Below are 14,431 nucleotides of genomic sequence, written 5' to 3' on the forward strand. Positions count from 1 at the left end.
CTTAACATCAGCATTCAGTGTTTCATTTCCTGTAGAACTAACTTGGTATTCTATTTATCTGAGAGGACAGAGGAAGATAAACCCTTAAAAAGCAGGTGAAAGTGTGTTTTTAACACTACTCTTAAAGCACCATTTTCTCTTTGGGTAATTAGAAGTCTATTTTGAGTTTGGAGAAGCTTTCTGTAAGCAGAATTGCTTCATTTCAGGAAGAAAACCGTTTGCACAGATACTTTATTTCAGATTAACCTTCCTGCTTTGGCAGCCTGCCCCTGCTGTTTGCCAAGGTGCTGCGGTGCACGGGGAAGGGCCAGTGGGGTCACAGCACCCAGCGAACACCTCTCTAGGGCCTAGCGCTCAGACAGGGGCATCTCCCCTCCTCTCTGCTCAGCATCATCAGAAATCTACCTGAAGACTGCTGCAGAAATCGGACTTCACAGTCCGAATACCTGGTAAGGGAAATGGTGCGATAAAGAAACCACATCAGCACTGCAGGAGCTACTGGAATAGGAAGGAATATGAAGAGATAGGTCACAACAGGCATGAGGGGAAGGGAAGGGAGAAGAGAAAACTGAATGTGATGCAGCACGGCACATCTCACCAGCTGCCCTCCTGTTGTAACAACCCCTATTTGTGAAGGCAGCCAGCCCCAGTCTGGTACCTGACAGACATACGTGGACTATTTGGCCCAGCACGTTGCTCTCTCCCCCTCTAATGTAACTGCACTTCTTGGTTCTACACAAAGACAAGCACAGCTTTGATGAATATGATTTTATTTATTTCAGTGTATCTTAGGTGGAAGCTGGAAAGGAACCGGGGTTGTACAATTAAATCTTCCCCCCAACACGTGTAAACTGAAATAAGTTAAAATCAACTGAAGGCATTTACTTCGTGCCATTGATGGAGCTGCTCATCTCAAGCTTCTGTTCCATAACCTCACAAAAAATCACTTAAAAAACCGCTCGGTGAGATCTGGTCCACACATCTTCGGGTACTGGAGAAAATTTAACATGGGCGATGGTCTGGGACGCGTTTCCTGTTGAGAAAAAGAAAAATCAGAAAACACTGAGGTTGACCAGCTTCCCCCCATCTGCCTTTAATTTTTAGTTGATATTTTGCTTTCAATGCTAGTTTTACCTGACAGCTTTGAGATGGCGCTGCCTATTGTGATAATACACCAGCTTTGCGTGGTAAGAAAGTGATTCACAAAGCAGCACAAACTACCTCGTAGTGGGCACCCACAAGATAATCTGCTGACAAGTGGAATTTCTTCCCATACTTGCAGGTAGCCTTACCTTGGTGCTGCTTTAATAATGTCATCTACACGAAGAATCATTTCTGCTGCTTCAGCTGCACTCAGCAGAACTTGTCTCTTGACTTGGAAGCTTTCCGTCACTCCCAAGACTGCCATGTCTCCAATGGTACCCTCTTTCATATCTTTAAAAAGAGATCACAGAATCACAGAATTTCTAGGTTGGAAGAGACCTCAAGATCATCGAGTCCAACCTCTAACCTAACACTAACAGTCCCCACTAAACCATATCCCTAAGCTCTACATCTAAACGTCTTTTGAAGACTTCCAGGGATGGTGACTCCACCACCTCCCAAGATACATTAAGAAGTCTTTTTTTCTCCTCATTTATTTTAAAGGAAATTACAAGAAGCTGACAATAAGGTAGCTGACCTCCTCAAATGAACCATACTGATAGCAGAGGAAATATTTTTAAAATTATTTCACTTCAAGGCCTAGCATTGTGCAATTACAGACAAGAATGATGAAAACTCTACTGGGAAAAGGAGATGAGACCCAATGGGACTCTCAGCTCCATTTCCTTACGTATATCAACTTCAGAATTCTTCTCTGCAATTATTTTTTATTTTTTTTAAAATACATGCCTTTCTTTTTGAGTTTCATATAACTAGGCCCACTGCAATTAAGGTACGTGGTTTTATGGGTGGAAGCCACCTCCTTCACAAATTCACCCTACCATGAAAAGCCTGACCCAAATGATACAGGAATGTAACACTGTATGGCTTGTATTTCTGTTTGCTTTGCACAGACCAAGTCATCATATCCATCACCCTGTTCTGTAACACAAGCAAGTAGAAGTGTAAGTACCTCCTAACTAACCTCAATGCATAAGGGCTTCTGTCGCCAAGAAAACAGAATTCATCAAAAAAGATTCAGAGACACAGGAGTGCACCTACGTAATGCAGGCTTTAAAACACAGATGCGTGCACTGTGGCATCAGCACACTCGGTTCTTTCAGCTGAATGTATTAGTGAGAAACAGATGTGACCAAGCTTAGTAAATTGAATCCCCCCACAAACAGCAACCCAGTAAAAGAAGCATTATCAAACCCCTTACCAAGTCCGTAAGTACTCTTCCCTTCGCTGTGCGCAGCCCTGAGCTGAGCAACCAAATCGGCGCTGTCATAGCCAGCGTTGTCAGCTATGATTGTTGGGATCTAAGGGGCAAAGGTTGGTGGTCATTAATGCAGAGACTGACCTGTTACGCATCACACACACACTTTGATATTGCATCGTGCTATTCAGTTTCAAGAACACTGAGCATCAACAACATGATAGATGATCTGTTACACTGAACAGAAGTTATAAAAAAACAACTACCCTTCTAAGGATGTTATTCCCTTTTGTTTAAGGCCCTGTAAGACAGTAGCGGAGAGCATGTTAGCAGATTTGTCACCTTGTTTTACATGGACAGAAAGAAATTGTCTCTTTGTTAATCATTTCGGACTACAACTGGAGGATTTACTTTCAGACCATAGCTTGCTGGTTGGCATTAACCACCAGATTGTTCTGTTAACAAAAACTGCATATGCTGCCTGAAGCGGCAGTGCCAAGTCTTACTATGCTCTTTAATTTTCTTAAGAGAAATGTTTGCTTCTAGTCTTTAATTTCCTAAGCAAGGTTTTCCTTGCTGGAAGGCAATTTTCCTCAAATTGACAGTCTGTTGTTAGCACAGTAATATTCTATAAACTTCTTTTCTTGTAGTATTCTATTTTCTGCTAAGATAAGAACTCCAACACAAGTCTAGAAAATTCTAGATAGTTGTAGAGAATTAATACAGTTAAATGGAACCAAGGGCTTTTATAGGACTATTATTAAAACACCAATACTTTATTCCTCAGATAGAAAACAGTAACTTTTTTTTCCATTGTTCATCCAAGATACATCGCTAAATTTCACTTCTTTAGTTTTAGAAAACCTAAAGTTGGAGAGAGAGAAGCAACCACCTGATGTCAGAAGTTAGCAAACCAACTGGCTCTTGAAATTTTACATGCATTAGTCCAGCAATCTGACTAAATAAACTTACCATTCGCAAAGCCTTAGCAAAGGACTCCATTGCAACAGATTCTTTGCCAGGTGTTCTGATGGCAAGTTCTGTAACAGCGTTAGCCATCAGCATCTCTGAACAACCTATTCATTAAAGACAAACAAGTGTTTTACGAGTTGAACATTAGCAAAATGTCTATTATGGCCATGATGTAAAGAAACTAACACTCACCTCCACCATAAACAGTTCGAGTGTCCTTCACAGTCTGGGCAAGAACGCAGAGAGCGTCATGCAAAGACCTCTCTGCTTCATCCAGAATCTGCTGCGTTGCCCCACGCAGAACTATGGTGCAAGCTTCACCTAAAAAAATTCAAATGCAAGAAGATTTATAACAAACAAACAATCCAACCAAAACAAGAGCCAGACCAAGAATGTTAACATGACACAACAAGAGGCAATCACAAAGCATTTGTAACAGGTTTGTTATCACTGCAGTCAAGTTTTACATAAAGAGATCAATTTGTAGAGGAGGAAGCAAGAAGCATAATGACACTTCAGAGGCAGAATAAAACAATGTACACGACATTATTGCTTTTATCAGCGAACTGCTGTAAAATACCGTATTTAATTGAGTAGAAAATGATTTTTTCCAAGGTGTAGTTTTGAAACATTTATATTATCTACATTTATTAGAACAAGCTATCAAGTTCTTGAAGTATGACAGATTGCTACTTTTCTCATCAATCACACAAAGCAGAAATTTTGGGTCCCATCCTTGCAAGTGTTTATGCAAATGTTGAACATTATGTAAATGAATAATTTCAACAACGAACATGTATCTTTGAAGGATTAGTGTTTCACTGAAGAGTAAGGCTTTCAGAAAAATGGCTACCTGAATCATCACAAATTACCTATGCCATCCTGGTAACTGAACAGCGTTAGCAAAGCATTAACACAAATATTACAATTTGTTATTTATGGTTAAACACTCACCCATTGCCACACCAGAGAAATGAATGAGTTTATCTTCTCCAATCATGACTTCTTCAATAAGCTTGCAACTTCCTAATTTTACCAACTCAGGGTGATCAAAGGTTGATGCAATTTCACCACCTACAAATGTGAGATTATTGAAGTGTCAAAATGAAAACATCTTCTGAAGCAAGGGCTAATTAAGAAAAAAAAATCATTGTAGTTGCAGAAAAATAAACTCAAGGTAACAATAGTGATAAACCAAATTTTTCCAACATCAGAATATGACACCAGGAACTTCCTACTGATGTTGAGAAGTTCTTAAACCACCGATGTTTTGTTTTATGTCACAAGAACTACAGTAGCTGCAATGCTTTTGAGTTCTGCCCAGATAAAAGAATACATGCTGTTGTGATGGTATTAAAATGTAAATCTGTTTAAAGTTTTAAAATTCTTTACTTGTTAAATGTTTAAAAACTACTAAATCAAAATTTGCTGTTTTGAAACTTGTGTTAGCATTAATTCTGCCTTCCTGATTACGCAGCTGGAAACGGCTGACCACCACTTTCCCAAATCATGAGTCTTGCAACACGCCATGGCAGCCATGCTGCGGACCATTCATAACTCCCATATCATCAACAAAATAGGCATTACGAAGAGCAGAATGTCCCTGAATGAAACACTGTTCTAGTACTTTGCTATTCCCATTAGAAAACCATTTACGTATATTCACTCCCCGTGGATGTTCTATTAACCCACGTTAACTTAATAGCCTTGCTTTGGCTGTAACTCTAAAAGGAAGGATCAGATTTGCAGTCGAGTTTGTCCTTACTATGAGCTTGTCACGTTTTTTCAGCTACTCTGTTTGATGCAGCGTGGTCCAATACAGTCCACTTGCTCTACTTATAAAATCTGTTTTGAATTTGTTCCAGAACATAAGCGATGTTTCTCTCACTGAAGTGTTTGCTGGTGTCAATGTACCTACAGACAGCTGCACACAACTGCAACTTCAGTTTTGCCAGCTAGTCAGTATCTTTGCCTTTCTCCCTGCAAAGCAAACTCCATTCTACTGATCATTACAATAATTAGTTCTTTTTTGTATGTTCCAGCTAACTACCTCTAACTGGAATTCAGGCAGTGAGGATCATCTGTAGCATTCCAGAAGCTGTTCCACTTTGATTAGTTCCTGAAGTCATTTACACTGACCACTACTAAAAACATCGAAGCTGCTTATGTTATCTGAGGACTGCCTCAAGTTGATGACTCAGGCCCGCAATTCTAACAGAGGATAACTCTTTAGTCTTCTCTGGTTCTACAGTCAAACAACAGCCCTTTATAACAAGATAATGTAAATTCATTTGTTGGTTCATCATCCTACACTTCATATGGCTAACTTATCTTTTCCCTAGAAAACAAACATTTCAAAAGTTTATCAAGCAGAGACTTAATCATGAAGTATTGTTAAAACATAAAAGAAAAACACTAACTGGAAAGTAAAATCTGGCCAGTTACTAAGATGTTACTTTTTTCACAGTTGCTATATAAAACTTGTTTAAATCATTGTGCAGGGAGGATTCAGAATCAAAACAGACTTTTTACAAGTCAAGTATAATACACTGAAGATAGAAACCAAGTTATACCTGCTCCTGAAAGAATACTAACAGTTATACAGTAGTTAAATCATCAACTTAATTTCCAAGTTACTTATGGTTAATTTCATAGAATCTTTCATGTTTGTATTTAAGTTCTGTAAATAAAGCTTATGCTAAATACTTTTCACATTCACAGATCAGCTTAATAGTAAAAATGAAGTAAAACCTAGGTGATCAACCACTAGCATTTACCAAAGGCCAAATAAATAAGGTGACCCTCCAAGCTGCACTCAGTGAGGTACTCCACGAACCTGTAACAAGAGCCAGGCGTTCCACACCAGCGAAGTCCGCATGCTCAATTGCCATGATGCCAGCGGCCCCAAAGAGCTGCTCAGGGTAGTTGTAGATCAACTGCCTGCAATTAAAACAAAGTCACATCTTCACATTGCAGAAAGAACAAACCTTTAAAAAGACTTTAGAACCTTTGTTACCAGAGAAACAAAGGACACTTGATTCTCCGCAGTATGGACACAGTTTTCTACAAGCTGCCAGAACAGTCTGCTTGTAAGATACCAACCACATGAAGAAAGTTACACCCACACAGAAGTAAACAACCAGTAGTGACAGGAAAGCACAAGCTACAAAAAATTTCAACGTACTGTAGCTTTGAAATACACTGCTCCTGAAGACACGTTATCAATGCTTTCAATTCTGAGTTCTTCAGTCTTAAGTGCCCACTGGCCACTTAGTTGCCTATCCTAGCCGGGCGCACTACAACATGAAGTAATTTCTTTAATTCCTCACCAACATAAAATCCAAACAAGATACAACTTTATGGGAACAATAAATGGCCATAGAGAGCAGGCCACAGACAAGAGCATGTGCTTCTTTGTTTGTATGTATTCCCTTCTCCCCAAAGAAGGGTCACTGACCAAACTATTTTTCCCCTCCAGATTAGAGGCTGAGTGTTGAAGAAATGTAGCAGAAGCTGGGACCCACCACGTCTGTCAAAAAAAAAAGATGCTCCTCAGCTACTTTCAAAAGGGACAGCTGGCATTGCTGATTACGTACAGAGAAGATTCTTCCTACTTTATATCCATAGAGCATCCTGTCAAGCATCTCCTTGCTCACCGCGCCTACACTACAACATCATGTACATGAATGAAACGCGACACAGATGAAGAGACTGAGATTTAAAAACTCATCACTAGTTCTTACAATTAACACAGCTGTTGGAGTTTTAAGATGTGCAGTACCCCATAAGTGTAAATCTTTGCTACTGTTGTAAACAGTGCAACTCCTATATTCCTATCCTTTGATGCGGTGCTAGTTAACCAGCTTCCTAGCAGACCACAGAACCACTCAAATGAGAATTACTGAAAGACAGAAGCACTTCTTGCATTAAATATGTGAATGCTTTGCACTGTGATAGTTCAAAAGAGAAGTGCATTGCTATCAAAAACATGGAATTTAGATTGTGACGTTCACTGGACTTAAACATGGGTCCCTGATTAAATAACAGCACTTCTGCCTTAAAAAAAAAAATAAAGCAGCAGCAGTGAGGAGGGATGACACTGCACCACACCTGAGGGAATGTGAAGAAAACTCTGGCCCCACTGAAGTGACTCAATTAATTAAGTATTGGGTAAGATCACCTAATTTTAGGGATAATGGGCATGAATAACCTTCTTCACACACATACAGTATTAAAATCTTGCTGCATTATATGCAATATATAATATATATAATATATATAATAATATATAATATATATAGATATATATAAAATAATATATAATATATATGCAATCTGTAACTGCATTATAAATTCTAGCCAAGAAAACATACCTGTTAATAAAGCAGTTTATTCCATGCTTAAGAATACGCTCTACTTTCTCCTTCATTTTTTCTTTTTCTGCCTGTTCTATTTCTGCTACCTTTGCTGTCGAGTCCACTCTGACGCGAGAGCCAAAAATCTAAACCAAAGAAAACAAGTCCAGTTAAAAAAAAATAATTCCGTATATGAAAATATTGTTTCAAAACAGTAGTTCAGTCACATACCTTAATCTTATCTGTATCCATGCCAGTATTTGCAATAAGAATCTTTGCATTTTCAATTCTTTTTGGCTGGTTTACACCGATCTTTTTGTCAAGCAAAAACCCTGTATAGTAAGAAAAAGATTTTTAAGACTTCATATTAAAAAAGGAGAACATTTCATTTAAATTATTGCAAAATAATTAGTAGCATTATTATTCAATTTAGTAATAACGTTTTCTAGAAAAAAATTATAGAGATGTATAACTTTTAACAATTTCATTTCATAAGCACACTTACAGCCAATATACAAAGACTTACCTTCATCTAAGTAAGAATCAGCCAGACTTCCACCAAGTTTCTTAATGACGTGGATAGCCTCCAGATTACCAGAACCTTTCAACCTAAGAACAGCTTCGACAGCCAGCTTGACAAAGTGATCTTTATGATGAGTGAGTAACTTTGATGAGAGAGTCGTTCCCGCGATGTTCATCAAGTCTTCACGGAACTTGGCTTCATCATCACTGCAACAAAGCCAGCACAGTTATTTGGGCAGGTCTGTGTCTGAAAGCCTTCCTTATCAGTCACCTAACACTGTGAGTCTCTCCCTGCTCTTCCTAACCTACACGTATCTGTACTAGATCATTACTATGTTCCATTCTGAGGAATGACAGAATTCCTCCAGTGTCCCAAGAAACAACTTTCTATTGAAACCCCAGTTAGATCAGGAGTTCCTTGTGAGAAGAGGTTTATTTCCTGGGTGTGAGGCATCATTCATATTTATGTGCTTAAGGGATAACATTCTGACACCTGCATTTTTCCTAAATGACACAAAGGCACACAAATATGCCTATCTCAAAACACTAAGCAGAAGTAAGATCCGTACTCATACGGAAGTTGAAAAAGCCACAGAAAGTATTTTTTGACACTGATTTTAATTAGACTTTAACCTCATTTTTGTTGAGATAGTATTTTGTGAAATTAAGGACAACCAACAATGAAAAAAATCAATTCAGTTTTACAACAACATACTGCTTTTTGCTATTTTGTCCAAATACCACAATAGCAGCAAGCGTTCTATCACCAACTTGGTACCTCTAAGATTTTAGGCTATGAAACATAGCAAAACATTTAATCTACACTTCTCCCTGGCAGAATGAGAAATTGCACAACTCCGTCAGATACCAGGGAACTGCTTCTGCAGATTTTGAGACTAGTTTATGTAACTAGCTATTAATGCTTCTTCTCTGCCATACTAAGGCTTTTAAAAAAAAAAAATATTGTTTCATAGTACCATTTGCACTGAACTAGTACTCTGTGATGCGTAATTTTACTACAAAGTAGTTTAGATCAACTGTTTTAAGAACAACAACTTTCCGCTCAGCTTTGAAAAAGCCTCTTGTCACGCACAGAAAATAGACGTGTTTAAAATCAGAGTATGAAATCTGAAATAACAGCTCAGATTTTTGTCCTAAGAAGAAAATTACTGCTTATTTTCCGATTCTGCACATTGTAAGCAATTTTAAATAATTTCATACAGCTTCTGTAGTTCATCTAACTCAAAAGTAGCCTTCTTTTCAGTAATTGTTAAATTCATATATTCAGCTTAAAAGACCGCAAAGGATTTTCCAATGCTACGTAATTCTCTCCAGCGAGTTTTAGTCTCAAATGGTTTATAAAGAGTTATTGCCGATGTACGCTACGAACCCATGATCCACGGCTGCTTTCAAAAGTGCCTCTCTTGAAGCTTTTGTGGCTGCTCTCCAGCCTGCAATGATGGTCTGAGGATGAATCTTCCTAGAAATCAGCAATTCTGCCTCCTATTTAAATAAAATTAATAATTAGCTTTTTTCCACGGCACATTCACGCTAACTAGGAAAGGCACTTACAAGCAATCAGAAAATTCTGAATGCCACCAAAAGCACAAGCGCTGTAACACAATCAAATTAAAGTGAGGACCTAAGAAAGGGAGAATATTCTAGCCACCATACTGGCACTTTTTTTTTTCCCCTCTGCCTCTGGAATACCTTCTAGAAATGTTGATTAATAAAAGAAAAAATCTTATCTCCAACATGAACTGTAACAAGACACATAAAGTGAACTCTCACTTCATGTTTGAGATCAGTTTCCTGTTCATTTATAACTGCAAGTTAAGGTGTAGTTGTGGGGAAACAAACAAAAAATCTTCAAATTTTGTTTTCTTCAAAACTTTTGTGAGGAACTTGGTAAGTTGATGGGATAATTTCTCAGATTTCTTGATCTCAGATCCAGGAACTGTGATCATTAGACTCACTGGCACAGCTTTGCTAAGTAGAGTTCCTCACTTCTGACATCTCTCTCACATAGTAATTTCCAATTTAGAGTTTGGCAGTCTTCAGTATGTGGTGTTTAAAGCAACATTATGAATTCAAGCCTTGTGCACATAACAGCAGAATTTAACATGCCTTTTTTTCCCCCTTAACGTTGTGGAAAAGGATTTCAGAGGACTGAACCTCACAATTAAGCAGTGCTGTATCCTGCTTAGTGCAAAATCCAGAAAGTGACCTGTGACAGAACAATACTTCCATGTTTTGGGATAGGATAGTCACAGGACTACACTGCCAAATATAAAAACATTTGAAAAAAATTAATACATCACCCTCAGTAACTCAGCTGCCAACACTGTGACAGATGTAGTTCCATCACCAACTTCATCATCTTGAACCTTTGACATATCTAAAAGAGGAAGTTGTATTAATATTTTGATTCAAAATTCCATGCTCTAACTGCTATAAAGTACAAGTCTTTTTTTGTTTCTTAAACTAATGTGAGGTTAAAAAGACCCTTACTCCTTGATAAAGAGGCTGTCAAACTGTAAGTCACAGAAAAACCTGAGATGAAGTCAAATTCAGCATCCATGAAATTCCATGAAATTGCAACAGACACCAGTACCAGCCTGTCAATGGACAAGAGCTATCCCCCTCTCTCCCAATGCCTGAGGACTGGAAAAGGGAAGGCTCTGGGGAGACCTCACTGCGGCCTTCCAGTACCTAAAAAGGGCAACCTGGTCTGGTGGGAGGTGTCCCTGCCCACGGCAGGGGGTTGGATCTGGGTGGGCTTTAGGGTCCCTTCTAACCCAAACCGTTCTGTGATTCTGAAGACAGACAGCCACAGCTCCAGGGATGAGCAAGGATTGAGGGAAAATAAGGAAACATCAGAATAGTTTTGTGAGAGCAGCATATGCTTCAAATTTATTTTTCAGAGTTCCACAACTCTTGCAACACCTTGGTCTCCTTATTTCAGGACTTCTCCCCCTCCCCTCATTTTTGCATACTACCTGAAGAATACTTTTCTACAAACAAGTAAGAACGACACAATAAAGTTCCAAATGAAGAAACTCCAAGTACAACAATGACAAGCTGTTAAAAACTCACCAACCAAGACCTTGGCAGCTGGGTTGTCAACTCCAATAGCTTTCAGGATGGTTGCACCATCATTGGTCACCGTCACCGTGCTGTCTCTCCCAGTACTTAGCAGAATCTTGTCCTACATGATGCAAGACACAGAACGCTGTTTGAAAACGTACTATAATTATTAAAACTAAATTATCAAGTATGAACACTGAGAACTTGCAGCTATCTTACCATGCCTTTAGGCCCCAGAGTGCTCTTGACTAGGTCACCGATGGCAATTGCACCAACAAAGGATGACTGAAATGAAAGCAAATAGAAATTAATCATTTTCTAAGGTCTACTTTAATATCAGTAGTAAATTCTAGGCAATATCTTAGAAAGGGGAATCCCAGAGTGGCTGAGGCTGGCAGGGCCCTCTGGAGCCCACCAGGCCCAACCCCTACCCAAGTAGGGCCACCCAGAGCAGGCTGCCCAGGGCCACATCCAGGTCTTTTTGAAGGTGTCCAAGGAGAAGACCCCACAGCCTCTCTGGGCAGCCTGTTCTGGTGCTCGGTCACCCACAGAGTAAAGATGTGAGATCTTAACCCAGCCCTTCCACAGTCACACTCCAGGAGTCTGATTCCAAGTTTCTGGAGTGCTGTATTTTGGTAATCAGCTCAAATACACTTAATTTTCACAGTAACCATAAAACCATATCTCATGGATAAAAAAAAAAAAAAAACAACCTTCAAACAACTATCAACCTTCTGAGCTATGATATAGCTACTTTGTCTGTCTGTATATACAAAACTGTTCTCCTACCTTCTCTTCAGAGACATGCAACAAGAAATAACACAAAGAGACAAAGGAAGCTCTACATCAATATGAACTGGAAGTACATTTAACAGAAAAATATTTAACAAAAAAACACACGTTATTTTTACACATGTTAATTACCCAGGGCATCACCAATTTCTTAGAGAGTGAACTCACCAGCCGAGCTGTTTCTGCCTTTTCTTCATCGGCACCTGCCTTGAAAATGTTCACGGGTGCAAGGGAAATGGATGCCTGAAACAGTGTAAGAATACTTCTTTAAGAGATCGCTTAATTTTAAGAGCAAAAATCTGACACTAACAACCTAAACAATGCCTGGACTAGTGAAATGATTTCATATTCTATTTGGTTTTGATAAAAAGTGTATTCAAGGTGAGTAGTGCTGAAAAACCTACCTGAGGTGAACAGAATTTGATTTTTTCCTAAAAATCTGTTTGTGTAACGGAGGGATTGTAAGGTAGGCTGTAATTTGCAGCATGACCGCACACTGTGCTGCGTGGTGATCACACCCCCAGGCCTGCCAGGCCGCTGCCTGTGCTGATGGCCAGGGGAGCCCGATAAATCTGCACAGCGAGGATTCAGGATTTCAGTGCTTGAATATTTGCGTCAGGCCCTTGCTTTCTGAGGCGTTTCCTTACAAATTACGCTACAGCAGCACCAAACACGTGGTTTCAGGGTTAAGAGGGGCATTCCCAAAGAACTCAAGGCCCTGATGGAGCCGGGACCAACCCCCCGCGGCTCCTCACAGAGCCACGGGATGGCGGCGGCCGGCAGGGCAGGGCAGGGCCCCCTGCAGCCCCCTCACAGCCCCCGGGCCGCGTCCCGCCACCCCCAACGGCCGCGCTCTGGAACCTTCCATGCCTGAGGCGGCGGCGGCGGCGCCTCCCCCGCTCCCCCCACGGCGCGGGCAGGGCACGGGGCCGCCCCCGCCCGCCCTTCCCGGCCCTTCCCGGCCCCTCCCGGCCGCCCCCGGGCCCCGTCCCCGCGGCCGCCTCTCACCATGGCGCCGCCGGTCCCCGCCGCAGAGCGATGGCTGCACGCCGCGCCCCGGCCGCCCGCAGGAAATGGCGTCCCGGGAAGGGGCCGTGGGGCAGGCTGGGAGCTGTAGTCCGCGCCTCAGGGGCGCTCATGAGGCGCTCGTAATTAGCGCCGCGGCCCTCTCGCGAAAAAAAAATTATCGAGTTTCTGAAGGTTGGCTCTTGAACAAGGCAAAAACTTTAAATTCAAATTAAATTAAGTACCAAAAAACTTAAATTAAGCTTCCGGCGTCCTGTGAGCTTCACAGCCCCTCCCAGACTTGTGCCAGGGCATCACCCACATGACAGAATCACAGAATCATCTAGGTTGGAAGAGACCTCAAGATCACGAAGTCCAACCTCTGACCTAACACTAACCAGTCCTCCACTAACCCATATCGCTAAGCTCTACATCTAAACATCTTCTACAGACCTCCAGGGATGGTGACTCCACCACTTCCCTGGGCAGCCCATTCCAATGCCTCACAACCCTCTCAGTAAAGAAGTTCTTCCTAAGATCCAACCTAAAACTCCCCTAGTGCAACTTTAGCCCCTCATCCTGTCACCAGGCACATGGGATGAACCCCATCTCGCTACAGCCTCCTTAAAGGTACCTATAGAGAGTGATGAGGTCGCCCCTGAGCCTCCTGTTTTCCAGGCTGAACAAACCCAGCTCCCTCAGCTGCTCCTCATAGGACTTGTTCTCCAGACCCCTCACCAGCCTCGTTGCCCTTCTCTGGACTCAATTGAGCACGTCCATGTCCTTCTTGTAGCGAGGGGCCCAAAACTGAAACTGAACTCCTCAAAAGGGAGCAGAGTTACACCTGGGAGACAGCCCTGCGCTCTTCCACTCAATAAAATCTTGTTTTTACATCAAAAGACATAAAAAATCCACTGCCAATGCTCTGGGTACAATGTAAATGTCTGGTACGGCAGATGTGTGCAATCACATCCAAGCCTGGTCCTCTTGGTTTCTCCACTCACAAATAATCTGTTACCTGGTCATACTACTACTACTACTAATAATAATAATAATAAACAGTTTGTATGACAAGTTCCTCAGGAATTAATTCCCACTGGTATTCCTCTGCTGGCTCCCAGATACTTTAAAATATCCTGAGCAAGTCTTTGTGCTGGTGACTGGAGTTGCAGTATCTATAATTGCTTCTTGGGTTAAGAGAACAAAGCCTTATACAAAGGCGTGGCTGGAGAAACATTTCTTAAGAGATTCTGTAAACAAAACATCTCCTAAAATTTCCGGGGGTTTATTAATTTGTTGGCTAGAAATATCCCTATTGAAATTATGCCTTAAAACA

General features: G+C 40.9%; 1 protein-coding gene across 1 annotated transcript; it reads right to left on the reverse strand.

Moving 5' to 3' along the window:
- Window positions 1-753: 753 nt before the first annotated feature.
- Window positions 754-13,208, reverse strand: CCT2 (chaperonin containing TCP1 subunit 2). The gene is made up of 16 exons (XM_068669230.1): window positions 13,099-13,208; window positions 12,259-12,333; window positions 11,518-11,583; window positions 11,308-11,419; window positions 10,533-10,609; window positions 9,602-9,714; window positions 8,216-8,418; window positions 7,921-8,021; window positions 7,708-7,835; window positions 6,171-6,274; window positions 4,289-4,408; window positions 3,527-3,655; window positions 3,335-3,438; window positions 2,366-2,465; window positions 1,293-1,434; window positions 754-1,033 (listed from the first exon to the last, which is right to left on the reverse strand). Exons 1-16 carry the CDS (start codon window positions 13,099-13,101, stop codon window positions 1,003-1,005), a joined length of 1,608 nt encoding a protein of 535 aa, XP_068525331.1. The 5' UTR covers window positions 13,102-13,208; the 3' UTR covers window positions 754-1,002.
- Window positions 13,209-14,431: the final 1,223 nt, after the last annotated feature.

This window comes from Anas acuta, chromosome 1, assembly GCF_963932015.1.
Source record: "Anas acuta chromosome 1, bAnaAcu1.1, whole genome shotgun sequence".
NCBI classification, from domain to species: Eukaryota; Metazoa; Chordata; class Aves; order Anseriformes; family Anatidae; genus Anas; species Anas acuta.